Genomic DNA, 27,227 nt, shown 5'->3' with positions numbered 1-27,227 from the left:
TGTGATGACACCATTATCTGATTCCTTACTCTGGACTTGAAAATGATAAGCCCTGCAAGATGGAATGCATCTGCTACTATATACATTAACCCTCTGGGAGAAATCAGGGGTGCTTTGCCTCATATCCATCTTTCTCACAGGGACTCAAGGTAAATTATGTATGGTGAATCAGCACAAACAACAAAACTGGAGATTCAATAACCACTATATTATGGGGGCCTCAACAGAAAATGCACAGTAAGGACATTGTTGATTTTGCTCATTTGTAGGTTGGCATGCACAGAAACCCCTGCTGACCTGAGGGAAGTTGATGTGGTGGAGTATAGCCAGAAAGAACTGAAGCACAGTATAAGCATTAACACATTAAGCAGTACGAAAATTACATGACAGGATCCTATTTACAATAAGCTACGTACAGTTATATAGACCACAGTTCCTAATCATTTATCCAAGTACATTTGTGAACTGTTTTGAACAGTGTATCAGCATCCCTATGATCTGTGCAGAAGAGCCCTCCTGAATAATTCAGTTCTACATAGTTTGTGGAAGGCCAGGAGACTGGGAGATTTGCAGATCTCATTGCCAGGCTATTCCATAAGGTGGGGGTAACCATGGTTGTCATCACTATGACAAAAAATTCACTTCTAAATGTAACCTAACTGCTCCCCAATTTCCCACATTTGTATTATTACTTTGAAAAATTCCAGTTATTTGAATATTGGAGCCAGTATAAAAAGCAACCGGTTTACAAATGAATCAATCTCCACGCCCCACCGCAAAAATCATCAATCATTATGTTAATTTTACACCATTCAGAGAACCAGTAATGAGATCTTTATGCATAATGCATTTTTATATCATACATTAATAGGCATTCAAAAGTGAAATTATGAATAAACTTTGTACATGAACTGAGAATACAATAAAATCATTGCTGACAAAACTAGATGCCACTGTGAAATTTCTAGGCACTGTGACAGCCTAGCATTTGTCATGCCATGAAATCTCCCCATCTTACCTGACTAAGGTGCAGCTGATTTAGTAGCACCAGATACCGCTGAGGGTCTGTCTCCACATCCAGACAATTGATCTCGGTTACCACTCGAGTCACTCTCTCATCAGCATAGAAGAACTGTGACAGCAGTCTGGGATCAGAACGCTGAACAGAGAACAACAAGGTTGGGTAAGTCAGTGCCGGACTTTACAAGAGGGGTTAAGATGAGAAAGGAGCCAGGTGGGTGTTGTGGTTAGGAGCAGTGGTTTCTAATTTGGTGAGCTGGGTTTGATTCTCCACTCCTCCATATGCAACAAGCTGGGTGACCTTGGGCTCATCACAGCCCTGCCAGAGTTATTCTCATAGCACAGTAATGCCAGGGCTCTCTTAGCTTCATCTACCTCACACAGTCTCTGTTGTAAGGAGAGGAAGGGAAGGCAATTGTAAGCCACTTTGAGACTCCTTCGGATAGTGAAAAGCAGAATATAAAACCCAACTCTTCTTTTTCAAACAGAAGCTATGGTTCTAAGCTCTGTGGGAGAGACTAGTGTACATGGAACTAATTCATAGGACCCAAGCCACAGGGTCCTGCTTCAGAGGGGAGAATCAAGATCTGGAATGTCAGGTAACCCATATTTTCAAAAAGAGCACAACTATAATATACTGGGAAAATGTGAGAAGAAAGACAGCACGCATACAAAATAGGGCTGCCAGCTCTGGATTGGGAAATTCCTGGAGATATTGGGAGGATAGGATTTGGGGTATGCCATAACAGCCGCCTTCAGTGGGGTATGCCATTACATCCACCTTCCAAAGCTGCCATTTTCTCCAGGTGAATCAATCTCTGTCACAGAGATCAGTTGTAATCCCAGGAAATGTCCAGTCACCACCTGGAAGTTGGCAACCCAAATAGGAAGAGAACTGCCTGACAGCACTGTTTTCTAAGGGCCCAAATGCACAGAAGAAGGTGAGTGTGGAACAGGGTACCAGAGTTCATTGGGCTTCTCGGATCTCAACAAAATGAAGTAAAACTACTTTGTTTCAACAAAAATTAATCCCAACTTCAAATACCCAGGGCACCATGTGCTCTGGAACTCTGAAAACATAGCTGCATGCCTGGACTATAAACACAAACTAATTTTAAAATGCATTAACCATTTATGAGATCCTAAATAATCTTTTAAAATTGCTAATCCTCTAACAGAACTACAATCTGAAGACACAGTGGAATATCTATCAAGCGATCAAGCAATCAAGAAAGAGAAGGAACGAAGGAACGACAGACACACCAGGGAGGGCGAAACAGTCACCCTTAAATAACTAGCCCCTGCCATCCACCATCAGTTGTGGACTGTGGGGTGGGGAGGAGTGGCAATCCTAATCCCTGAGGATTTTTCTTCTAGAGTACTCCCTGTGCTGTCAATTCCAGGAATTCAATTTGTTGGCCTGAGATAGGGCACAACTGAGACTGTGGCCATCTGGCTGGTTTACTGCATGCCCCAACACTCCACCAGATGCCCTGCCAGCCCTGCTGCAGGCGGTTGCTGCCTGGACGTTACAGTTCCACAGACTACTGATTCATGGGGACTTTAATGCCCCTGCAGAATGGCCGTCCTCTGGAAATAAGATAGACCTAGTGTCACCCACGGAGACAATAGGACTCTCACAATTTGTTGTTGGTCCTACCCGTCAGGCAGGCCACATCCTGGATCTCATTTTCAGTGCAGGGTTGAAGGCTCTGCTAATGCTGCCAACTCCTCCTCAGTTGGGTGCCAAACAGATTTTAGCTCACCTGCAGAGACTTATGGATCCAATTAGATTCCTGAACATTCTATGGGATCCAATGCCCCCCTGTACTTCTCTAAATGAACTAGTCAGTGACTGGCATGACAGAATGCTGACCACCATTGATGAGATAGCTCCTCAACATCCTCTCTGTTCTCGTCTCAAGCGGGGGCCCTGGTATATTGAGGAGCTCCAAAAGAAGAAACAAGAACTGAGACAAGTAAAGTGAGTTTGGAGGAAGACTCATGACAAAGAATCAAGAACATCTTATAGAATGCAGATGAAAGCCAATGAGATGGCGGTCAAGTCAGTAAAATGCAACTTTTAGTCTAATCCCATCGCGTCAGCAAACTCACACCCAGCACAATTATTTAGGATAGTTTGATCCTTCATTGCCCTTGATGAAGGGCACCAAAACAATAGTCAGCTGAGAGGCATTTGTGAGCCATTTGGCAGACAAAATCTCAACTCTCCTCCATAGCCTCCCTCCCATCCTGGACATAGATAGTGAACTAGAGGCCCCTTGGCCATCTCTGGAGAGAACACTGAGTTACTTCAGATGACTCGTTAGCTGAAGTGGACAGGATGCTAACTGCAATGAGACCAACCACTTGCCCAGTAGACCCATGCCCATAATGGCTCCTAAAAACAACTGACAAAAAACAGGAGTACCTCTCCAGAAAATAACCTCTCCTTCTCAATGGTAAAATTCCTGGAAGGACTAAAAGAGGCAGTGGTGTGCCCATTGCTGAAAAAAACATCTCTGGACCTGCAGGAGCCAGACAACTACTGACCTGTCGTGCACTTGGTTTCTGGGGGAGTTGGTTGAAAGGGCTACTGCAGACCAAATATCAGCATTCCTGAAGGAAACTTCAGCCCTTGAACCATTCTAGTCGGGTTTCTGGCCTGGCAATGGGGTAGAAATTGTGCAAGTCACCCTGATGGATGACCTTCACCACCAGTTAGAGCAAGGCGAGTTGGTGCTGCTTGTACTACTAGACCTTTCAACAATGTTTAACATAGCTTTCATCTCACCAACTCGCCAACATCAGGATACAGGGGACAGCCCTTAAATGGCTGCTCTCCATTCTCCAGGGTTACAGACAGAGGGTCACTATAGGAGATAGAGTACCTAGCTGCTACCAGCTTACATGTGGAGTTCCACGGGGAATAGTCCTCTCTCCAATCCTATCTGACATCTTAATGTGCCCTCTTGCTCAGCTGGTATCGAAGTTTGGGCTGGGATGTCATAAATACACAGATGACAGCCAGCTCTTCCTCTTGATGGATGGCTGCCCTAATTCTTCCCCTGAACCTTAACCAGATGCCTGGAAGTGGTGATAAGGTAGCTCAAGCAGAGTCATCTGAAGCTCAACCCTTCAAAGATGGAGGTCTGGTGGCTGAGCAGGAAGGGTCCAAGCAAGGAAGCACGCCTCCCTTTCCATGGAGGCATAGGTCACGAGAGTAGCGTGGCAGGCTTTCTATAATCTATACCAAACCAAACAACTAGTGCCCTACTTGGCCACAGAACATCTAGCTGCAGTGATCCATGCAACGGTCACCTCTAGACTAGACTTCTGCAACTTGCTCTATGGAGGCCTTTCATTAACCTTGACCTAGAAACTACAACTGGTCCAGAATGCCACAGCCAGGATCCTTACAAATACACCATGGAGGTCACACATCCAGTTAGCACTCCAACAACTCCACTGGCTCCCAGTTGAATTCTGGATAAGGCTCAAGGTTTTGGTGATCACCTTCAAGGCCATACACGGTCTGGGCCCAGTGTATCTGATAGACCGTCTCTACCTATACCCCCCAAAGAGCCTTATGCTCCACCAGCTTCACCTGCCTGATGATCCCTGGCCCCAAAGTGTGTCGGACCTCAACCAGGGCCAGAGTGTCACAAACCCAGTAAATAGTGCAGTCCTTGATATCCCAACTCAGTGACTACCGACACCCGGCATTTCACAAGAAAGTTAGTTTTATTAAAGGCAGGAAACCCAGACGAACACTCAGCTAAGGCAATACATGGAACAGGAAAATTGACTGTGATGCTGCTCTTAGATCGGACCCAGGTTTTATAGGCACATGAGTAGAACCTCCCCCACCCCCCCATCAATGGGAGAGCCAGACAACCTTTCCCAATGGGAAGTGTTTGAACCCAGCCGGGTGCTAAATGCTGGAGCCAAGCAGGCTGGACCGTTTGCTCATGTTTTTAACATTTTAAAGCGGAACACTGGATCCCACCGCTCTGAAATGGGGGGAGGAAGGCAGTGATCAGGGAGACTTATGTTCTTTATACCTCTAAGCGAAGCCTGCCGGAGAGAGGGAGAAAAGGTAGGAGGGAAGCAGCAATCAGAGTGACCTGGAAAGATCAGAGAGGGGATTTGAAAAGGCACCTGGTTAGAACGGAATGAGCACCTGACACAGAGCTTTCTCTGTCCTGGCCCCCACCAGGTGGAATGAGCTCCCTGAAGAGATCAGGGCCCTTCCACAATTCTACAGGGCCAGTAAAATGGAGATTCTCCACCAGGCATTCGCTTGAGGCTGACTGACCCAATAATACCTGTTGGTCCCCCAGATACCCTTTACATGATCTGAACCCAATCTGACCTCCCTATGGTTTTGTGTTAGAAATTATAGAAGTTACTAGGGGCAAAGCCCGTTGTATCCAAGAATACAACGGGCGCTAGAGCTTGGCAGTGGGAAGAGGAAGGGGAGGAGTTGTCCAGTCTGTAAGGGCATGGGGTTGAATGTGTGTGTTGTGTGGGAGGTTGTGGTGGTGTGGTGGCAAATGAGGGTATGGGTATGGAGATATGGGTTTCAAGAACCTGTGGTGTGGAATGTTCGTTGAGTGTGGGAGAGGACTGACCTTTGGGAATTTTTGCATAGTGGTTACAGATGAGCTTTCAAGAGCCATGTCCTCAGATAAGTGAAGGGAAAATCAGACTGGAGACTCTTCTTAGGGGAAGATTACATGGCAACCAATTCCTCCCAGTTCTGCGTCATTTCCCTTCTTGTGTGAATTAGGCCACATTCACCGAAATGCCCCTCTGCCCTAATACACATGGGATAGTCACCGTACACAGGTGTCCACCCTGTTCCTTCTGTCTCCCATGTTTTCACTGTTGGTAAAATGTTATGTGCCCACATGCTTCTTTCATGGTTTATTTATTTATTTAGATTTTTATACCGCCCTTCCCTACGGCTCTGGGCGGTTTACATAAACATTTTAGAACATTTACATAGAACACGAATGCTCCTTAGAAGAACGGATTTTTGTACCCTATTGCTTACTACCCAAAGGAGTCTCAAAGTGGTTTACAAACACCTTTTCCATTCGTCTCTCCACAATAGTCAACCTGTGAGGTATGTGGGGTTGTGAGAGATCTGAGAGAACTGGGAATGGGCCGCAGTGACCCAGCAGGCCTCAGGTGTCTCAAAGCATTTTCCAATCGTCTTCCCTTTCTCTCCCCATAGCAGACTCTACATGAGGGAAGTGGGGTAGCGAGCCTCACAGGGAAGCTGGCAACCCTAAGAGGAAGACTCTCTGTGCATAGCAGTGTTGACCTTAGTAAGGTTTTTTATACTGTTTTTTTTATTTGCCAGGCCAATAAGTCATTTCAGTTACTATGTGTCTCCAGACATTTACTTGTTCTCTATTTACAGTTTCAGGCTGTAAATATTTATTTAGATCTTCCTGCACTTTCCAGACTCACAGGACTGATGCTGGTCTGCCTGTCTGCGCCCCAGAATACAAACAGTTGCTGGTAAGGGCCGGCCACAACCCATAGGCCAGGAGGGACACTCCTGCACCACTCCCTACCAACTGCAGGCAAAAATGGCTCATTTAAAGGCTGGATTCTGAGGCATTATATGATTTTGAAGTCCTACCTCCAAACCTCCAGGAATATTTCCAACTCAGGGATAGCCAACCTACAGGTGTGCCCTGGAAAGCTCCTCACCTGCAGAGTATAAAGATCAGCTCCTCAGACAGAAAGGGCTACTTTGGACAGGTTTATGGTAGAGAAGAAACATTTAAGGCTTCCCACACAGGTTGTTGTTGAATTGAAAGACTTGAGGCCTACTGCACAGGGCTGTTGTGCAGATGAAACAGGAGACAAAAGAGCCAGTTTCCTCTGCAGAATAAGGCTGTGCAGTGACCTAAAATCTGCAGAGTGTTGCAGAGAAGAAAGACACATGGTTTGGCTGTGTCTAACCTCCGGGGCACAGCAGTATTTTAAGTGAGAAGGGGCTTTTCTGTGGCCTCCCTGTCAGGCAGAAGGGGAAAGTCCCCCCCCCCCTCAAAAGGAAGGCCCTCAGGCTCCCCTGCGTTGCTCTTGGAAAGGCCTCCTTCACTCAGTCAGGGCCTGTCAGAGGCTCCTTCCCAACAGGCCTGAAGGGGGGGAGGGGGCGCACTCTGCAGCCTCCTGCCAGCTCTGTCAGGGTTCTGAGGTAATTTGCAGTTGGACATGACAGTTAGGACAGCCTTGGGGCAAAAAGGGCTGGTGCAGCCTGTGTTCTCATTCCCCTTGGCAGCCCTACTGACCTCCTCTCCCTGTGGTGGTCAGGAGCAGACTGGCAGCCAGACTGGGCTGGGTGAATGGAATATTGGTCTGTCCTGGTGAGGGGCTAATAGGAAGGCGCTTCGCGTGCCTCCCTATTGGCTGCTTGGCCCTGGATGGACACTTGGAGGGCTCAATCAGGAGCCGCGAAGCGGCTCCTGATTGGGCCCTCTGAGTTTTTATCCTGGACACGGCCCGCCCTAACTCCTCCCCAGGTGGCCTTACCCTTTTATTTAACCGCAGGAGCGGTTAAAGATTGTTGTAATATAAACTGTTATAACTCCATTTTTCAACTTGGAACTCACTGCTATGGTTGTCATTGCAGTAAATAGTAGGGTGTTAGCCGTGGATCACTGGCTTTGACAGTTTTATTTCTAATATGTCTTTGTGAACTACAAATGGGGTTTGATTGGCTGGTTTGGCAGGGAGCTATCATGTGGCTGTGTTTGGATGCTGTGACACAGTTTACTACTGTAACAAGATTAACTTTTGCTTATATATTTCTTATATATTCCTACTGCTACGATGTCAGTTCATAGTCTGACAAAGGGTGCTTGCCCTCGAAAGCTCATGCCTTGAATAAATCTTTGTTGGTCTTAAAGGTGCTACTGGACGCTGATTTTATTGTGCCACTTCAGACCAACACAGCTACTCATTTGAATCTACTGCTATTCTTGTTATTATGATTCCATGTATAGCCCCATGTTTGATGTAAACCACCCTGAGCCTCATGGGAGGGCGGCATAGAAATTAATCAAGATGATCTGGGAAGGAGGAGAGATTGGTTCAAGCAAGGAGACAACCAGTTGTCTTACTGTCCACAAAAGGTATGAAATTGCCCTAAAAGACCAGGCAGGGAAGAGGTCCTCCTTATTTTCTTTCATGTCACAAATGGGAAACATAGGCTAGTAGCAAGCAGGCTAGGAGAAGTAGGAAACAACTCATTCAGGGTTTTTGGATTTATTTTCAAGATTGTTCATTTCAGTGCTGTGCAGCTGCCTGCAGTTAGAAATGACCAAGAGAAATCCATACAAGATTAGCACTGCCCAAGCCAGCACAGTCAGCACATTTACATGAATTAGCCAGAACAGCAGCAAGCCAGAAATCACACAATATTATTCTGAAGTTGTTAGACAGACCTCTCTTAATTCACTTAGCACATATGCCCTTGCATTTGCCCTTTCCTTTGAGCAGACGTTGAGGGGGAGAACCAGACTTTGTCATCAACATTCATCCATGGCTCCACGGACTAGAAGGATTACAAACCAATTTATACCCACAGGTTAGCAAAATCCCCATTTTTGCCACACTAAGTGTTGGATGGAGCTAGAAAACATGCCCACCCGTGCATGTTTTCTGCACATGTAGAAGGAGGCCTTCTACATGTGCAGAATTGTCCATATGGCTTTCAGAGTTGCTGTAAATGCAGAGGCATGTGCATTAGCAAGGGGGTTTCTGCACATGGGAGTTTTCTGCATGTTTTCCTTTTCTGACTTGCCCCTTTCACACATGCATGGTATAACTCAGCACTGGAAAGTCAACATTAATTTGTTGTTGTTGTTTGGTTAATTTCTTCACACATTAAAATTTAAAACAGATAAGCAACAACCTGTTGCTATAGCAATTGCCATTAAACAAACACACAAGCTCAAAGGTCTCCCATGGCGTGGCAGGGGGAAAATGCTGAGAAAGTGGCTTCACAAACGGCTGATGGCAAGAAAATGGTGCAGATGTGGACAGGACCTTTGCAACATAGGAAAACACAGCATTCAAACGTGGTTGGACTGTGCTCTTCCAAAAAATATTAAATAAGCCAAATTTGAGTAAGAATTACAGAGAACAGGGAAAACCTGGACAGGATGGTTACAGTACAGTAAAACTTTGCATACAGGCTTGGACAAAAAGCATTCAGTTTGGGAAGCCAAGGAAGGAAAAACCTCCATCTGAAAACAGCCCAGGAACACTTGGTTTCCAAGGACTGGCTACCAGTAACCAGCAAGCAACTTGCAGGTACTTCAAACACAACTAATGAATTCTTGCCCAAACAACCTTATGCCACAATTGGCCAAACAGAAGTGACATAACATACAACCATTTTGCTTCTGGAGACCTATACACTATTCATTCTCTCTAGAGTTATTGTTTCCCTCCATGCAAAATGGCTTCTAGGCAGGCACAGAAAAATACTCTCTGCTTTAAATAGAGGAAAATTCTAAAGAGACAACACACTCATACTTAGAATCATAGAATCATAGAGTTGGAAGGGGCCATTCAGGCCATCTAGTCCAACCCCCTGCTCTGCGCAGGATCAGCCCAAAGCATCCTAAAGCATCCAAGAAAAGTGTGTATCCAACCTTTGCTTGAAGACTGCCAGTGAGGGGGAGCTTACCACCTACTTAGGCAGCCTGTTCCATTGCTGAACTACTCTGACTGTGAAAATTTTTTTCCTGATATCAAGCCTATATCGTTGTACTTGTGGTTTAAACCCATTACTGCGTGTGTTTAAACCCATTACTTTGAGGGAGCTAGGCCCATTGGTTCCATATTGGTAGAGTTCTCCATAAGTATTTACATTTCTTGTGGGAACAAGCAATATTGTCAGGATACACACAGCCAAAGGACTACAGAAACCTTCAATAATGCCTAAGGAACAGGCTTCAATTCCCAATCAAGGCAAGCACAACACTTCAACTAAATTTACTGCTTACAAAAAAGTTGTTAGATACTATTGGAGATATCCAACAAGAGTAGGAATGGGCAAGTACCAGTTCACAAATTCATTATGAATGTTGGCTCATTTGTACTCTGTGAGGTCAAGTTTGTGGCAGGATGGCCAGCATTAACCTTCTACCAACTTTCAAGTTGTTTATGGAGGTTTGTGCCATTTGTGAGCAGATACATTCCCAGACTGTCTCTACCCAATCAAAATGTTTACAAAACTTCAATGCAACAACTTGGAAGGTATGTGGAAGAGGATCTGGGGGAGGTCCCCTGAGACTTGGATGTTTCTAGCTTGTGCAGGATCCATTCTAAACACTCCTGAACCACACTGGGGCCATTCTACTGCCTCATGAACTATGAACCAAACCACACTGCATTTCCCTGGTTACTGCCCATCTCTAAACATTAGCTAGAACCTCACAAACTGAACCAGTTCGTGAGGCAGCTCAAAATTTCTGATGGTCTATGGTTCACAAATGGAACATGCCATGAACTGCAAACCAAACCACATTCTCATAATTTGTGCCCATCTTTAAACATTAGCTACTGCCTCATGAACCTCATAAACTGAACCAGTTTGTGAGATAGCTCAAAATTTGCGATGGTCTGTGGTTTGTTAACGGGACACATCATGAACAATGAACCAAACCAAACCATATTTTCCCAATTCATGCCCATCACTAAATATTAACAATAGTTTTAAAAAACCCGTATCTCCAATTCAGTCTCTAGTTTCCTTCTTAACACTGCCTTTTTCATCTTGCCCCTCCACAAAACCCGTTTGGGAGTGCTCAGCCAGGCTTGTTTCCCAATGCATTCCTAACAAAGCTATTCCCCACCTATCACAGCAAGTCTTTCTTACATTATTATTGTGGATTACTTCTGTTTTATGGATAATGCTGACCTAGACTATAATCCCAATTGTTTTTTTAATTTACTGTTCTCCTTCCAGTTTGAGGCATCACAATCAGATGGAAAAAGCGACAGGAAACTTCAGACTAGCCCCAAACTAATTAACAAGCAGAAATGGAATCATTATTTCTTCGTTTTAAACTGTAATTCTTTGACAAGTCATCATTTTCATAGTTAGTTCTAAAGTGTTAGTGGCTTTGTACAGATGATGAAATCATACAGCCACCTCAGGATGTACAGAGTATGAGGTCATAATACACACCCCTCTTAGGCATGCTGGGCAGGCAGACAGCTCTTTTGCAGAGAAGGATAATCTCAGGAGCACAAACATCTCTCCAGCTCATTGCACATCCACCAATTGCACAGCCAACTGCTCCACCCAAGTCATGCCTTGATTAACCCTCAGCAGAAGGCATCTGACAGCTAAGCCTGGAGCTTTAAACATGGCTCTGAACGGCAGAAGGTCAGCCCCAAACCTAACATTTGCCAGACTTTGGTTATGATTCTCAAACTGCTGCAAAGACACTTGGTTCATAGTTTTTTCAAAGGTGCTAGAATACTAAAGGTTTCTTAATTTGAAAAATATGCTCCTAAAAACACAGAAGCCCTTTCTTTGCTAACCCACCCCACAGTTTGAAAAGGACTGTGTGTGTGTGCTAGGAGCCACAAAAATGACTACAAGGAAATTAACTCACCATTACTGATAGCTTCTAGATTTTTCAGAACCAGACTAGACAATGGAAGATATCTGGAACTACCTCTTTTTATTGAAATAGGATTTCTCTCTTCCTCTATTTATTTATTTGTTTGTTTATTATAGTTATATACCACCCTCCCCAGAGAATCAGGGCAGTTTACATAAAACATATAAACAATACATGAAACAATCCATCACATATAAATAATCGTAACATTATTAATACTAATAACTGATAATTGTAACAGTGCAAACAGTGCAATAGTGCAAAGAGGTCCAGAGCGCAATAATGGAGTTCTGAGAGGGAGGGAGCAGGGGCCCTTCAGATGTTGTTGGTTATGCCTGGTCTCAACCAAATGCCTGGCGGAAGAGCTCCTTTTTGCAGGCCCTGCGGAACTGTTTTAGCTCCGTCAGACTGTGACACAGGAAGCTGGCTGAGCTCTATCACCCCCTCAGAGAAAATGTGCCCCACAGGCACGATTAGCATCAGAGGATACTTGGAGGAGCTAGGAAAAGGTTATCTCAGGAGCTGACTGCTAGCTCCGCCCTCTGCTGGGTAGGTCTTTGTGCTATAAAAGGCTTTTGCTTGCCAGAGGAGGCAGTACTTAGAGGAGCTGGGAGAAGGAAAGTGTTATCTCAGGAGCTGACTCAGGAGTTGATTGCTAGCTCCGCCCTCTGCTGAGTAGGCCTTTGTGCTATAAAAGGCTCTTGCTTACGAAAGGCCTCTTGTGTTCTGGATCAAACCAGAAGGCTCTAAGGAGCCATAGGGCAAGAGCTAAAGGACTCTTGGCTGTTGGGTCATTGCCGGAGGATCAAGCCAAAGGATTCAGTGAAGTGTAGGACTGTTTGAGAAGCATTTCAGATGAATCAAAGCAGCATAAAGACTGAAAAAGCTTGGGTAGTGACGTGTACCATTTGCAGAATGTCTTCTCACCTCGGGAAGACAGTTTTTACAAATGCACCAAGTGTAAATTAGTGGCTCTGCTATAGGAGAAAGTCCAGGGATTAGAGAAAAGATTTGTCTTTGCCAAAGCTAGACAAATACCAGTGGAAGGTGAGAGGCAATCAAATCGAGCAAGTATATCACTGCAAATATCTTGGTATGAATTTTAGCTATAACAATAAGTGGACCTACCATAAGGTTGTCAAATCCTTTAAGGGGCAACTGGCTTTACTGGCAACATTTTTCCACCAGAAGGGTAATAGGAATTTCTCGGCCACAATGAAAATCTATGCAGCTAAAATAATCACCCAACTGCTTTTTGGAAGCCCAATTTGGATTGGTGCATTCAGCAACAAAGTTGAAAAATGTCAATCTACCTTTTTTAGGCAATTGTTGGATGTACCAAATTGTGTCGCAAACCATACACTCTTAGCGGAGCCTGGTCAACAGACCCTAGAAACCAGAGCCTGGCTTTGTACATTAAAATACTGGTTAAAAATCCATTTCTATTCTTTTCTACTATTCTTTCTAACACTTTAGGAGATCCCTATTTTATTAAGGATTTTAATGAAGTAATTTTTTATAAACTTCGTTGTTTAGGATTAGATCTATCTACTCTAGTTAATTATGATGAGAGCACAGTCCTGAAGCTGATCACTAAAAGACTAGAAGACCAGGATATTCAGATAATAGGCACATCATCCCACAGGATCTGTTCACCAGGCCATTGGGACATCCCCTGGTCTTATAAATCAATGCCCCTATATCTGCAAGTGTTAGATGACTATTCCCTTAAAAGGGCCTTTCTCCTTGCACGCCTAAACATCTTCCTTTCAAACCTATCAGGAGGATGCTTTCTTCAAATCCCTCAAAATGAGAGAAGCTGTCTGCACGGGTGCAATGTACCAGATTCCATTAGCCACCTATTATTTAACTGCCCCAAATTTCAGATGTTCCATCATTATCTGGGGGGGTGTTATGGGAAAACTGAAGTATCTGTGCAGCAATGAGAAACATCTAGTGAAGATGTTGCTGAGTGTAAAGGAGCCTTCTCAGATAGTGGACCTCGCAAAAATCCTGTCAACTATCTCGAGAACTAATCTATCTCTACTGCAGATCAGCTATACGGCATAAGGCCTTATTACTGTTGTCCATGTGTCTATGTCCGGAATTTGTTTCTGTTTTAAACTTTCATTTAAGTATATCAAATCTTATGCCAATAAAGGAATCTGAATCTGAAATCTGAGAAAAGATTCAATACGCTGCAGGAGGTGGGAAATCTATCAAAACAAAATCAGGAGGACCTAACACAGGAGGGTAATAAATGGAAGGATGTTACACATAGGAGTAGAAGAATGAGGAGAAGGTCTGGCCCACTGATGCTCAGCAATCGGTTCAAAGATCTGCCTGAAGAGGTTTTTTTTTTTTACTTTATTAGTAACTTTATTAATAATACATTTCCATAATAACATAAATCTTGTAGTCTTCCAATAAAATATGGTTAAACTTCCAGTAACACTTTATACAACATATTGTATAATTTTTGTACACTGAGACAAATGCAAATAAACAAATTCTGAACCTCCTATTTAAATCTCAACTGAGGATTCCCACTCCAAATTTATATATGTTTTCCCCATATAATTCCAAAATATAATTCCATTGATTTTTATACTTTTCTAGGTTTGTGTCCTTAAACAATGCTGTGAGTATAGCCATTTTTGAAAAATCCAATAATTTCATTTTCCAATCCTCCAGCGATGGGGTCTCCTTTGTTTTCCAAACTTTTGCTACCACCATTCTGGCTGCTGTTGAGGCATACAATAACAATATATTCTATTCTTTAGGTATTTCACCCCTCGTTATACCTAATAGAAATAGTTCTGTTTTCTTTTTGAAGTTAACACCCAGCATTTTCTTAAGTTCTACATATATTTTATTCCAAAATTTAACCATCCCTGGGCAGCTCCACCACATATGGAAAAAGTGGCCTTCATTTATCTTACATTTCCAACATCTCTTGTCAGTATCCTGAGACCATTTTGCCAATTTTGACGGAGTTAAGTACCACCTAAAGTACATTTTATAAAAATTTTCCCTCAAATCATAACTATCTGAGAACTTAATTTGTTTCTTCCATAAATGTTCCCAAGTCTCCATATCTATGGGATAGCCTAGATCCTTGGCCCACTTAACCATGACTAATTTAAAACTTTCCGTTTCAGTGTCCCACCCTAATAGCATTTTATATGCCTTTGATATAAGTTTCTCATCCTTGTCTATTATCTCTATCTCAAATCTGGATTTCTTAAAACTAAAGCCCGTTGCTTTGTCTCTCTTAAAACATTCATATAGCTGGTGGTACTGAAACCATCCAACCACTGCCTCAGACATTTCTTCCCACCTCAACATTTTAGTGCCTTCTTTAGAGTTAGTCAAAATATCTCTGTATCTAATCCACTGATCTCTCATATTCTTTTCTGGTCTTTTAACTATCTCTTTAGGAGAAATCCAAAGCGGGGTACACCTCTCTAACCTAACTTTATATCTATTCCATGTCTGCAGTAAGGCTCTTCTTACAAAATGATTCTTAAAATCTTTATGTATCCTCTCTTTATCATGCCACATGTAAGCATGCCATCCAAATCGTCTATCAAAACCCTCAAGATCTAATAGTCTGGTATCTGCAATGTCACCCATTCTTTAATCCAAACTAATTTAACAGCCTCATGATATAGATATAGGTTTGGAAGAGATAGCCCAGCTCTTTCCTTTGAATCTGATAATATTCTATAACTGATTCTTGGTCTTTTCCCTGCCCAAACAAAATTTTGAATATCTTTCTGCCATTTTAAAAAACAATTTTTCTTAATTATAATCGGGATTGATTGAAATAGATACATCATCCTTGGCAACACATTCATTTTTATAGCTGAAATCCTTCCTAACAAAGAGAGGTTAAGTTTATTCCATAAAATTAGATCTTTCTTAAATATCCTCCGATACTTTCTCATAATTATTACGGAATAGTGTTATATTTTGATTAGTCACCTGATACCCAAATATTTTACCTTTTTTTCACATCTCAAACCACTCATCTCCTGTAAATTTACCGCTTCTTCATACTTCATATTTTTTATCAATAATTTCGTTTTACTTTTATTCATCTTAAATCCTGCTACCTGACCAAAGTCCTTAATAACTTCCAATATTTCATTCATATTGTTTAGAGGATCCTCTAAGAAGAAGACCATGTCATCAGCATATGCTCTCAATTTATATTCCTGCTGACCAATTTCAGTGCCCTTAATCCCTTGTTCAGATCTAACCATAATACCTCAAGAACTAATATAAAAAGTAGGGGTGAGAGTGGACACCCTTGCCTCATCCCTCTATATATTCTAAATTCTTCTGATAAATCACTATTTACTATAATTCTTGCCTTTTGATCTAAATAAATTGATCTTATACTCCTCAAAAATGTTCCCCCATCTGCATCTTTTCACAAACTTGCAACATAAAATACCAAGAAATACTGTCAAATGCTTTTTCAGCGTCAACAAAAATTAAAGCCACCTTCTTTTTGCAATGTTTCTCATAAAATTCAAGGATATCTAGTACTACTCTGATATTATCTTTAACATTTCTCTTTGGTAAGAAGCCCGCCTGATCTTTGTGGATATACTTGCCCAAAACCCTTTTCAATCTTTGTGCCAGTATACTCATAAAATTTTTGTAGTCATTATTTAAAAGTGATATGGGCCTAAAATTTGCTATTTCCTCTTGGTCCACATTCCCTTTAGGTATGAGTGTTATATTTGCCTCTTTCTATGAGTTTGGAATTTCACCAAATTTCAGTACCTGGTTCATCATTTCAAGTAGAGGTTTTACCAATTCTTGTTTAAACATCCTTAACACGCCTGCGGCGCCATGGGCGCCACGGACTAAATAATTCGCTAAGGGCTGGGGGGGGAGGAGTTAGGGCGGGCTTTGTCCGTGATTAGGAAGGGGCCCAATTGGCCCCTTCCTCCAGACTGACAAGCGCAGGGCCAATCGGCAGGCGCGAAGTGCCTGCCGATTGGCCTCTGCGATTGCCGCCACTCTGCCAAGGAAGCAATTGCGAGCCGCGCGCAGCGCGGCTCGCAGTTACTCCCTTACCGCTGCCCTGACGCGTCGGGAGGCGCAAAGCACCTCCCGACGCGTCCAGGCGCCGGCTACAGAGCAGCCTCCAGCCGCGCACAGCGCGGCCGGCGGGTGCTCTCTTGCCGCTGCCGCCGCCTCGCTGCCGCCGCCGCCGCCCTGAAGACTGGGAGCCACCTGCTCCCTCGCTGCCACCGCCACCCTGACGAGCCGGACGGCTGGCGGGTGCTCTCTCGCCACTGCCTCACCGCCGCCGTACTCGCCGCTGCCTGCTCCCTCGCCGCAGCCCAGACGACTCGGGGGCACCTCCACCTCCACTAGCACCCGCTGTATCCAAGGTAGTTTTACTAGTTTTATAATAAACCACTGACAAGCCATCAGGTCCTGGCGATTTAATTAGTTTTTGCTTACTAATGGTTGTCTCAAGCTCTTCTAAACTAATTTCACTATTTAATATTTCCCTCTGTTCTTCAGTTAAACTTATTTTTTGTTGTTCAATGTAATTTCTAATTTGATCTATTTTTGGTTCTTCTTTCTTCTTTTTGGTTCTGCCTGAAGAGGTTGAGTGTGCAAGACCAAGCCCCAACGAAGACCAGCAAAAAAGTCACAGGCCCCCCACAGGTGAGAGTTCTAGGTCTTCTCCCCCGACGACTCTACAAAGCCCAGCAAACACTTCACCGCCACCCACAGGTGTGAGTGCTAGGTCTGCTCCCAAGGGTACAAAGAAACGGGTACTGGTAATTGGGGATTCTCTGCTGAGATGCATAGAGGCCAAAGTGCGTAGACCAGACTTGCTGTCTCGAGAGGTCTGCTGCCTACCTGGTGTATGCATAAAGGATGTCACAGAACAGCTGGACAGGCTCATCAAGCCCACAGATCACTATCCCTAACTTCTCATCCATGTTGTTGTTAGGCGCGAATCGTTTCCGACCCATCACGACCCCATAGACAATGATCCTCCAGGCCTTCCTGTCCTCTACCATTCCTCGAAGTCCATTTAAGTTTGCACCTACTGCTTCAGTGACTCCATCCAGCCACATCATTCTCTGTCGTCCCCTTCTTCTTTTGCCCTCAGTCGCTCCCAGCATTAGGCTCTTCTCCAGGGAGTCCTTCCTTTTCATGAGGTGGCCAAAGTATTTGAGTTTCATCTTCAGGATCTGGCCTTCTAAGGAGCAGTCAGGGCTGATCTCCTCTAGAATTGACCCGTTTGTTAGCCTTGCAGTCCAAGGGACTTGCAAGAGTCTTCTCCAGCACCAGAGTTCAAAAGCCTCAATTCTTTGACGCTTGGCCTTCCTTACAGTCCAACTTTCACAGCCATACATTGCAACTGGGAAGACCATCACCTTGACTAGATGCATTTTCGTTGACAGGGTGATGTCTCTGCTTTTTAGGATGCTGTCTAGATTTGCCATAGCTTTTCTCTCCAGGAGGAAACATCTTTTAATTTCTTTGCTGCAGTCCCCATCTGAAGTGATCTTGGAGCCCAGGAAAATAAAATCTGTCACTACCTGCATTTCGTCCCCATCTATTTGCCAGGAATTGAGAGGGCTAGATGCCATGATCTTCTTGGTGCTGAGTTTCAAGCCAACTGCTCAGAAGAGTATGCAACATATTAAGAATAACTTTGTGGATCTGGAGGGAAAGGTAAAGAACCTGGGAGCAAAAGTGGTGTTTTCATCAGTCCTTCCTGTAAGTAAGGCTTAGGAAGAGAGAGAAAAATCATGCAAGTAAATGACTGGCTACGTAAATGGTGTTGTCAGGAAAGGTTTGGATTTCTGGATTATGATCTCCAATGTCAATATGAGGAGCTACTATCAGGAGACGGTGTGCACCTCACAAGGGATGGGAAAAGTATTTTTGGGAGAACCCTTGCAAACCTGGTGAAGAGGGCTTTAAACTAGATCCAAAGGGGAAGTGAGACGTAAATTCAGAACTTGGTGTGATGGGAAGAACTCAAGGTAAGATTGCAAATCTACATGGAACTGCACATAAGCAGGGAACTACTAACTTCCAAGGAAGTTCAAATACCAAAGCCATGAGGCACCCAAGAAATGGATTACCATGTCTACACTATTGCACAAAGTGTGGGAAACAAGCAGGAGGAACTAGTAGTCCTAATAGAGGAAAGGGGCTATGACCTAATAGGAATCACAGAAACCTCGTGGGATAATACTCACAATAGGAATACTAGAATTGAGGGGTACTATCTATTCAGAAGGGACAGACAAGAAAAAGAAGGGGGAAGGTGTAGCAATATATGTTAAGAATCTTTATACTTATGAAGAAATACAGGTACCTGAGCATTAAAGTTCAGTTGAGTGTATTTCGGTAAATATAAAAGGAGTAGGAAATGAGAGTGGGAATATTGTGGGGGTCTGCTATAGACTAGCGATCCCCAACCTGTGGGCTGGCGGACCACATGTGGTCCGTCGACTAATTGGAGGTGGGCTGCGAAGGACGCCTTCTCCCCCCCCCCCCCCGGCCCTTTACAACACACTTCGGGTTTCATTGTCTCCCATCACTCCCAGGTGGGACTATCTCGTTGCAGAGAAACAAGCTCAGGGTTCCCATTGATTTGTCATTGTCATGAGTTAAAATTTCCATGAAAATAAAATGTTCCTTATGTTCATTGTTGTCGCGTGTCTGTATCTTATTTTGAAGGGATGTTTAAACATTACCATAGCGATCAGAGAGCGTTAGGACAGTGGTTGAGAGTAGAGGAGTAAACTACCCCCCCCCCACCGGGCCTCAGTAAAATTGTCAAGCGTTGAGTGGTCCCAGGTGATAAAAAGGTTGGGGACCACTGCTATAGACCACCAAGACAGTTAGAGGACTTGAATGAGATACTGGTAGACAAAATTACAGTTTTCAAAGAGGGGGGAAACAGTGGTCACGGGTGACTTCAATTACCCAGATATCTTTTGGAAGACCAACTCTGCTAAAAATACAAACTCCATTAATTTCTTAACCTGTCTTGCCAACAGCTTCATTTCCCAAAAAGTAGAGAGGGGAACTAGGGGCTCTGCTATTTTGATCCTCATCAATAGGGAAGAATTGGTAGATGAGGTGGAAGTAGTGGGCACACTTGGTAGTTGTGACCATGTGCTTTTGGAATTTTCAGTTGTGGGAAAGAGGAAACCTTTACGTAGTCGGATGTATAGACTGGACTTCAGGAAAGCTGATTTTCACAGACTTAAAAGTATGTTGAGTAGAGTCCCATCGTCAGACAGATGTAAAGAGATGGGAGTCCAAGCAGGCTGGGAATTTCTTAAAAGTGAAATACTGAAGGCTCAATCACAAACAATTCCCTTGAGAAGGAAAGATGGAAGGAGCCTAAGGAAGATCCATAAACAGCTGTCAAAAGATATGAGGAATAAAAAAGTCATTTAGGAAATGGAAGGAAGGCCTTATTACCAAGGATGAGTATAGTTAGTTAGTTTTATTACGGTCATAGACCAGCATAAGATGATACAGAAACATCCATTAAAACCAGGAATTAAAACACCTTAAAAGATAACAATAGAAAATAGAAAAGGTAAATAAACACAGCTGTCCAGTTCATTTAAAACAGACCATTCTATTACGAATTTTGATCGCTCCTGCGCAGAACTTGGCAACTCTATAAGTTGTATTATTTTCTATATCTGTAAGCAGTAGAGAAATGTAAAATTCTCCTGAGTGCCCTGGGAATCAGCCTAGCAATGGAAGAATTAGACTAGTTTGAATCTCATTATAGAATCGACATTGAAAGAGAACATGTTCCACGGTTTCTACATGTCCAGAGCCACAAGTGCATTTCCTTTCAGTATAGGGTTATTTTCCTATATCTTCCTTCTAATACCACCAAAGGGAAGGCATCACAGCGTGCCAAAGTGAAGGCCCTCCTATGACTAGGTACTTCAAGCTTGGCCAGCTTATCATAGGGAAAGATGAATATCTATTGGGTTCACTAATAATGAAAGATGGGTTATTAGCTAAGTCCTGTTGGCGTTCTATGTCGGTCAATCTCTGCTTAACAACTTATTTGGCCTGATCCTATCCCATACTCAGTAGGAACTCAGGAGAGAACCCCAAGAGTGTGATTTTAGCTCTGATGTTTCGTTGCCATGACGACTGATAGCAAAAAAGACTTCTATAGTTATATATCAAGTAAGAAAAAGACTAGAGACATGGTAGGACCACTGCTAGGATAACGGATGATGAAGAAAGGGCAGAACTGCTTAACTCTGATTTCTCCTCAGCCTTCTCTTATGAGGGAAATAGTGCTCAATGTGGAAAAAATGTAACACAACAGGGGAGATGGGAACGGTGGCCTAGGATTACTGTTGGGGCAGTCCACAAACACCTCGTTTCTTTAAATGTAACAAAGTCTACTAGGCCAGATGAATTGCATCCAAGACTACTAAAAGAAGTTGCAGATGTAATCTCTGAATCTCTGTCCATTATTTTTTAAACTTTTTGGAGAACAGATGAAGTGCCAGATGATTGGAGGTGGGCAAATGTCCCCATCTTCAAGAAAGGGAAAAAAGAGGATCTGGGTAACTATCGACCCATCAATCTGACATCTGTAGCTGGCAAAATTTTGGAACAAATCATCAAACAGTCAGTCCTTGAGCAGCTGGAACAGAGAGCTTTGATTTCTAAGACTCAGCATGGGTTTTGCAAAAACAAATCATATCAGACCAACCTTAACTCTTTTTTCGAGAAAATGACTACCTTGCTGGATCAGGGGAATGCCATGGACATAGTTTATCTGGATTTCAGGAAAGCGTTTGATAAAGATCAGCATAATATTCTTGTTGACAAGTTGGTGAAATGCAGTATGGCGTCAGGTGAATCGGTAACTGGTTGACAGATCATACCCAAAGGGTACTTGTTAATGCTTCAGCATCCTCTTGGGGAAGAGGAGTTTCCCCAGGGGTCTGTCTTGGGGCCTGTGTTGTTCAACATATTTATAAATGATTTGGATGAGGGATTAGAGGTTCAAGCCAGACATATTAAATTTCCAGAAGATATTAAACTGGGAGGGGTAGCAAACACAACTGAAGGCAGAATCAGAATACAGGATGATCTTGATAGGCTCGAGACGTGGGCTAATAGGGACAAGTGTAAAGTTCTGCATTTAGGTAGGAAAAACCAAATGTACCAATATAGGATGGGGGAGACTTGTCTTGGCAGTAGCATATGCGAAAAGGATCTAGGAGTCTTCGTAGGCCACACATTGAACATGAGTCAGCAGCATGACTCAGTGGTTAAAAAAGCAAATGGGATTTTGGGCTGTATAAAACGGAGTATTGTGTCCAGATCACAGGAGGTGATGGCACCGCTTTACTCTGCTCTGGTTTGGCCTCACTTGGAGTACTGTGTTCAGTTTTGGGCCCCCCAGTTGAAGAGGGATGTAGACAAACTGGAGCGTGTCCAGAGGAGGGCAACAAAGATGGTGAGGGGTTTGGAGACCAAGATGTAAGAAGAAAGGGTGGGGGAGCTTGGTCTGTTTAGCTTGGAGAGGAGACGACTGAGAGGGGATTTGCTAACCATCTTCAAATATTTAAAAGGCTGCCATATTGAGGATGGAGCAGAGTTATTCTCTCTTGACCCAGAAGGACGGACCAGAACCAATGGGATGAAATTAATTCAACAAAAATTCCGTCTAAACATCAGAAAAAAGTTCCTGACAGAGTGGTTTCTCAGTGGAACAGGCATCCTCGGGAGGTGGTGGGTTCTTTGGAAATTTTTAAACAGAAGCTGGATAGCCATCTGACGGAGAAGGTGATTCTGTGAAGGCTTAAGGGGGTGGCATGTTACAGTGGATGAGCAATAGGGTTGTGAGTGTCCTGCATAGGACTAGATGACCCATGAGGTTCCTTCCAATTCTATGATTCTATGATTCTATGGCTAGTAGCCCAAGAATTGCCAGTGATAACAAGATGGCTGCTGGACACCCTCTCAAATCTATTGATCCACCTGTCCATCAAACCCTCCCTCCCTCCACCATGTTTTACAAAGCTCTATGGTGATCTCCAGTTTCCTGTGAGAGGGGTACCTGAGGAACCAACAGACCATGGCTCTTTTAGCCCTCTCCTCCTGACAGAGCTTGAAGCAGAAAAAAAGGAGTTGTTTTACTCTTTCCCCAATAATGAGATGGTAAGCATGTTTGTGTGATTTGTACCCAAACAAGGCCTGCAAAGGGGCTTCCAAAACCTGGAACTACCTCTCACCTCTGGGAGTGGAGGGAAAGAGACACACACTTGTGAGTTTCACCCCATGAGGCAAAGAGATCCAGGAGGCCAAACTTTGGGAAAGTGGCGCATGGGAAAATTCTTTCTTTCTTTAGCTCCTCATCCCCTTGTGCCACAACCCTGCTTCAAACCACACACAGTCCCATCAACCATTTGTACTTAAAACATCCTTATTTCCCAAATATCACTTCTGGTTTGTACCCAGTGGCTAGTCTAATGCCTAACATAAAAACATATAAATAAAAAATCTCAAAAGGCCAAATTTATGCCTTGTTATTTGATGTTTATGCTTTGTTTTGTTTCTAACTACCAATCTCATTAGTGTATCTACATGCTTTCATCAGGACTGGCCTTGCAGTGACCTGTACAGCCAGACCATTAGTTATGGCCAACACAGTCTCTTCCCAATCATAAATATCATTCCTTCTTGCATAAGATGACCAGATTATGAGGGTGCTAAAGCGGGACACCGGGGGGGGGGGGGGCTCCTGCTCAGCAGCAATGGCAGAGGGGTAGAAAGAATGTAGGCGCGAGCCCCGATAAGCCCCATAGGCAGAGAGGTAGGTGTGCCCCATGAGCTTCACAGCCACTGAGCTCATCCCATCGCTCTCGCCCGATTGTAATCAGGCAGGCACTGCAAGATCCAAGGAAGGCCCCCGGCCCTCCCAGTTCAGCTTGGCAGGTCCTGGACATCGCAGGAGAGAGTGTGAGAACCTGCCGGGAGAACCTTGAAAAGAATACAGGCAGGGCTGCAGGTGGCTCGCGCAAGCCCCGATGAGCCCCAAAGGCAGAGGGGGAGGTGGGCCCCATGAGCTCCACAGCCACTGAGCGCATCCCGTTGCTCTCCTGATTAGGCAGGCGCCACAAGATCCAAGCAAGGCCTCCGGCCCTCCCAGCTCACCTTGCCGGTCCTGGACCCTGCAGAGGAACCATCCAGTACAGCCGAGCCACATTCTGAATCGCCTCCAGCATTCTCTCCCTCCCCTTCCCCCAGGGAGCAAAACCCAGTTCCCGGATGGCGCTGTCTCCCAGCCTTCCTCAAGCGGCTTGTGAGGCTACCCGGGGCAGGGGGGGACTTTTTAAAAAAGCCCCAGGATGAGGGACATTTCTTCAGAAAGCATGATTGTCTCGCGAGATGCAGGACGGATGGGCACCTTATTCTTGCATTTACTGAATGACACATATCCATTCCTATGTCTAGAGGAGGAAACAAAACTAGGGATTTGGTTTTCCATGAATTATGACTATGGAAACTTGGAACAGACGTATCAGGACCCTTGACTGCTTTTCTCATCTTTCTTTCCATCAGCTTCCCCACCCCATCATGGAACTAAACACCCTGGGCAGTAGTAACCTTTTGTCCACTGCCCTCTATGAAGTGCAATATACATGAAATAAATACAGTTTCTAGAAAAATAATAAGGTAACATCACCAGAGAAAGAAAGTGGGTCTTGTAAGGATGAATGGTGCCATGTACCTATTACTAGACTAATTCGATTGGTGTTAATGAACCTTTAGTCCATATTGTGTCAGCAAGTACCAACATGTTACTAGACAGATTTGGTGAAATACTTAAACATGAAGGAAGTTATTCCAAAACCTGCTTCTTTCCAAATGGTCTGTTTTCTTTTCCTGATGATTTATACAAGGCATAAGACAGGGTCACAAACTTGAAAACAATTTGTATCCCTGTCTCTGGCTGTAACAATGACAAATTCTGAAAACCACACACATATACACACAAGGAAAGTAGCCCAATACCAATGTCAGAGAAAAGCAATGAATCAGCTTACAGATTTACAAGTAGAGATAAACACCAGCAATATTTTCACCCCAAAAGGCCTTATTGGTTAAGTCTGAAGTTTTCATTGACATTTCAAGGAAAAGACATTCTATTAAATGTATTTTATTTCAGCCTCTGGAAGACACTGATGGTTTGACTATATATTAGTACTTTTATGAACTTCTATGACTATATATTAGTACTTTTATTAGTACTTTTAGTTGTTCTTCCTCCCCTTGCATGCTCAAATAGCAATGAGCAGCATGGTTCAAGCCAGACTTCACTATTAGATCCAAACTGACAAACCATGTTTGCACAGCCCCCTTTTCCCAGCAAAATGGGTTGAAGTTCATATGCAATCTTGGGGAGGAGGGAGCAAACAAAAGCAGAACTTTCCACACAGCACTAATCAAGGGAAAGTGCTATCTTAATCTCCAACTTCTTTACAAGTTTTGGAGAATTCAGCAGTGGAACAAGTATGAGCATCTCCTTGCTCCATGCAGCTGCACAAAACGAGACTTCCCCCTTTCTTCTCCTGAGTAGTATGATGAGAACTTGAGGGTAAGGTTAAGGTGATTCTACATATAACAAGCTTTCAAGCAAGCATAAGTACTATGTGAGAATTAGATTTCTTCTGCCTCTACTAGTCTATGGGTGCCTCTTTTATGTCCTCCATTTAAACACCTAGGACAGTGGTTCTCAACCTGGGGGTTGGGACCCCCTTTGGGGGTCGAATGACCCTTTCACAGGGGTCGCGACAGGACAAGCAGCTTGGTTGAGGGGGCATCTACACAACATCCTTGTGGGGTAAGAGCAAGATCGGCATGGTTGGACAAAAGACAGAATTGAACTAAGAAACCCGAGGGGAAAAAACAATTAATGTACATTCATGAACAATGGATCTTCACACGATTGGTCAGTTTTGGTTTCATTTCTGTGAAAGCTTGCATAATTTTATGGTTGGAGGTCACCACAACATGAGGAGCTGTATTAAAGGGTCGCAACATTAGGAAAGTTGAAAACCACTGAGCTAGGAGAAGGAAAAAGAGTTAGAGATGATCACCACAAATAGCCAACTATGAAGCCAAATCAATATTTGTAGGCCCCTGCAAATATGATTACAACACCATGTTACCCTGAATCATCTTATCACAAGAATATAAAAGCACTTAATACATTGTTTAAAATATCAGTGTCAAGATGCTTGATATGGCCAAAACAGCCTATCTAGGGCTCTTCTCCGGTCTGCAACAACTGGTGCCCTTCTCAGCCTGAGGGTAAAGGACAGCAAATGGGAGAGAGGACAACAAATGCCCCCTAGAGGTTTTAGAAATAGCCTCTTTATCAGGTCTTCCCCTCAGCCCCAACGCTTCTGTGGGTAACTCCTGGAGATTTGTGGGGAGGGACATCAACAGTGTATAATGCTATGGAGTCCACCTTTCAAAGCATACATTTTTTCCTGGGGAGCTGATTTCTGCAGTCTGGAGATCAGCTGTAATTCTGGGGTGATCTCCAAGTCCCACCTGGAGGTTGGCAACCCTAACTGCTGCTTATGTTTCAAGCCATTGTCCATACCTTGAGGTGCATCCTGGGAATTTTTCTAAGGTTTCACAAGATGGTGCTACTTTCAACTGCTACTGACTAAAGACAATCCTTTGGGGCATCATTGAATGGCAATTACTCTCAGGGAAGCATAAAAAGGATTACCATTGCAAAAATGACAAACACAGGACTGTTTCGTAGACTGATTGGATCCATTAGGCCTTCACATGCACATAAAACATAACCATCTCTGCATCCTAAATTAACTTGCTATATCTGCTCGTGCTATTGATAGCTCTTTTGAGTCATATGCTTCTTCAGGGACTTCTGCACTACTAATGCACCTTGCATTTGAATGTGAGTCAAGTGGTCTGACATGAGAGATGTTGGTATACAGTTTTGCTTTTCTTAACACCCCATATCTTAGCTTCCCCTTGGCATTTTGTCTGCTACTCCCTCCGCTAGCAATAATTCAGATATTGTATACCTAACACTTTTGTATGGTTTATTATTGCTCATTCAGATGACTACCAGTACTACTCAGGCATGTGTATGCAATCAAGAGTGCACAAGCTTCACCTTTTGAACCAGAAGGGTTAAGGAACAAAACAGGCTCCACCCATGGATAACAACTGTAATGTCCCAAGCAGGTAAGTGATCTGTTGACCCCTCCTGAGCTCAGAGGTGCGTCATTGTCCTCTCCATTGGACTGCCCCCAAGGAATCATTGAGATGTTTGGGAAGACAACTGTCCCCCTTTATGGTCTGTAAATGCGTCAGGCTGAGGCAAGAAGGCACGCCCTTTTCCAAAGCAACAGCAGTGCAATACTACAATTTCCTGATACAGCTAGGGCTGATGATAAAACTAGATTGTGTTCCACAAGTCATGACCTGTAATCTCTT

The 27,227-nt window shown here is 43.7% G+C and overlaps 1 protein-coding gene across 2 annotated transcripts in view; it reads right to left on the bottom strand.

Annotated features, from left to right (window-relative positions):
• Positions 1-27,227, bottom strand: part of LOC143832209 (lateral signaling target protein 2 homolog) — a 48,785-nt gene that overhangs the window by 17,505 nt on the left and 4,053 nt on the right. The window contains exons 1-2 of one of the 2 annotated variants that reach the window (XM_077326239.1): positions 3,574-3,673; positions 1,019-1,159 (exon numbers count right to left, since the gene is read on the bottom strand). Coding sequence is in view for 1 of the 2 variants with exons in the window: in XM_077326238.1 (XP_077182353.1) it covers positions 1,019-1,159 (141 nt within the window). In the remaining variant the exon portion in view is untranslated. Of the gene's footprint in view, positions 1-1,018; positions 1,160-3,573; positions 3,674-27,227 lie in introns of those variants that run through there. The other variant, XM_077326238.1, reaches the window with a different exon arrangement.

This window comes from Paroedura picta, chromosome 3, assembly GCF_049243985.1.
Source record: "Paroedura picta isolate Pp20150507F chromosome 3, Ppicta_v3.0, whole genome shotgun sequence".
In the NCBI taxonomy this organism is placed as follows: domain Eukaryota; kingdom Metazoa; phylum Chordata; class Lepidosauria; order Squamata; family Gekkonidae; genus Paroedura; species Paroedura picta.
This window is presented reverse-complemented; position numbering and strand designations above follow the sequence as displayed.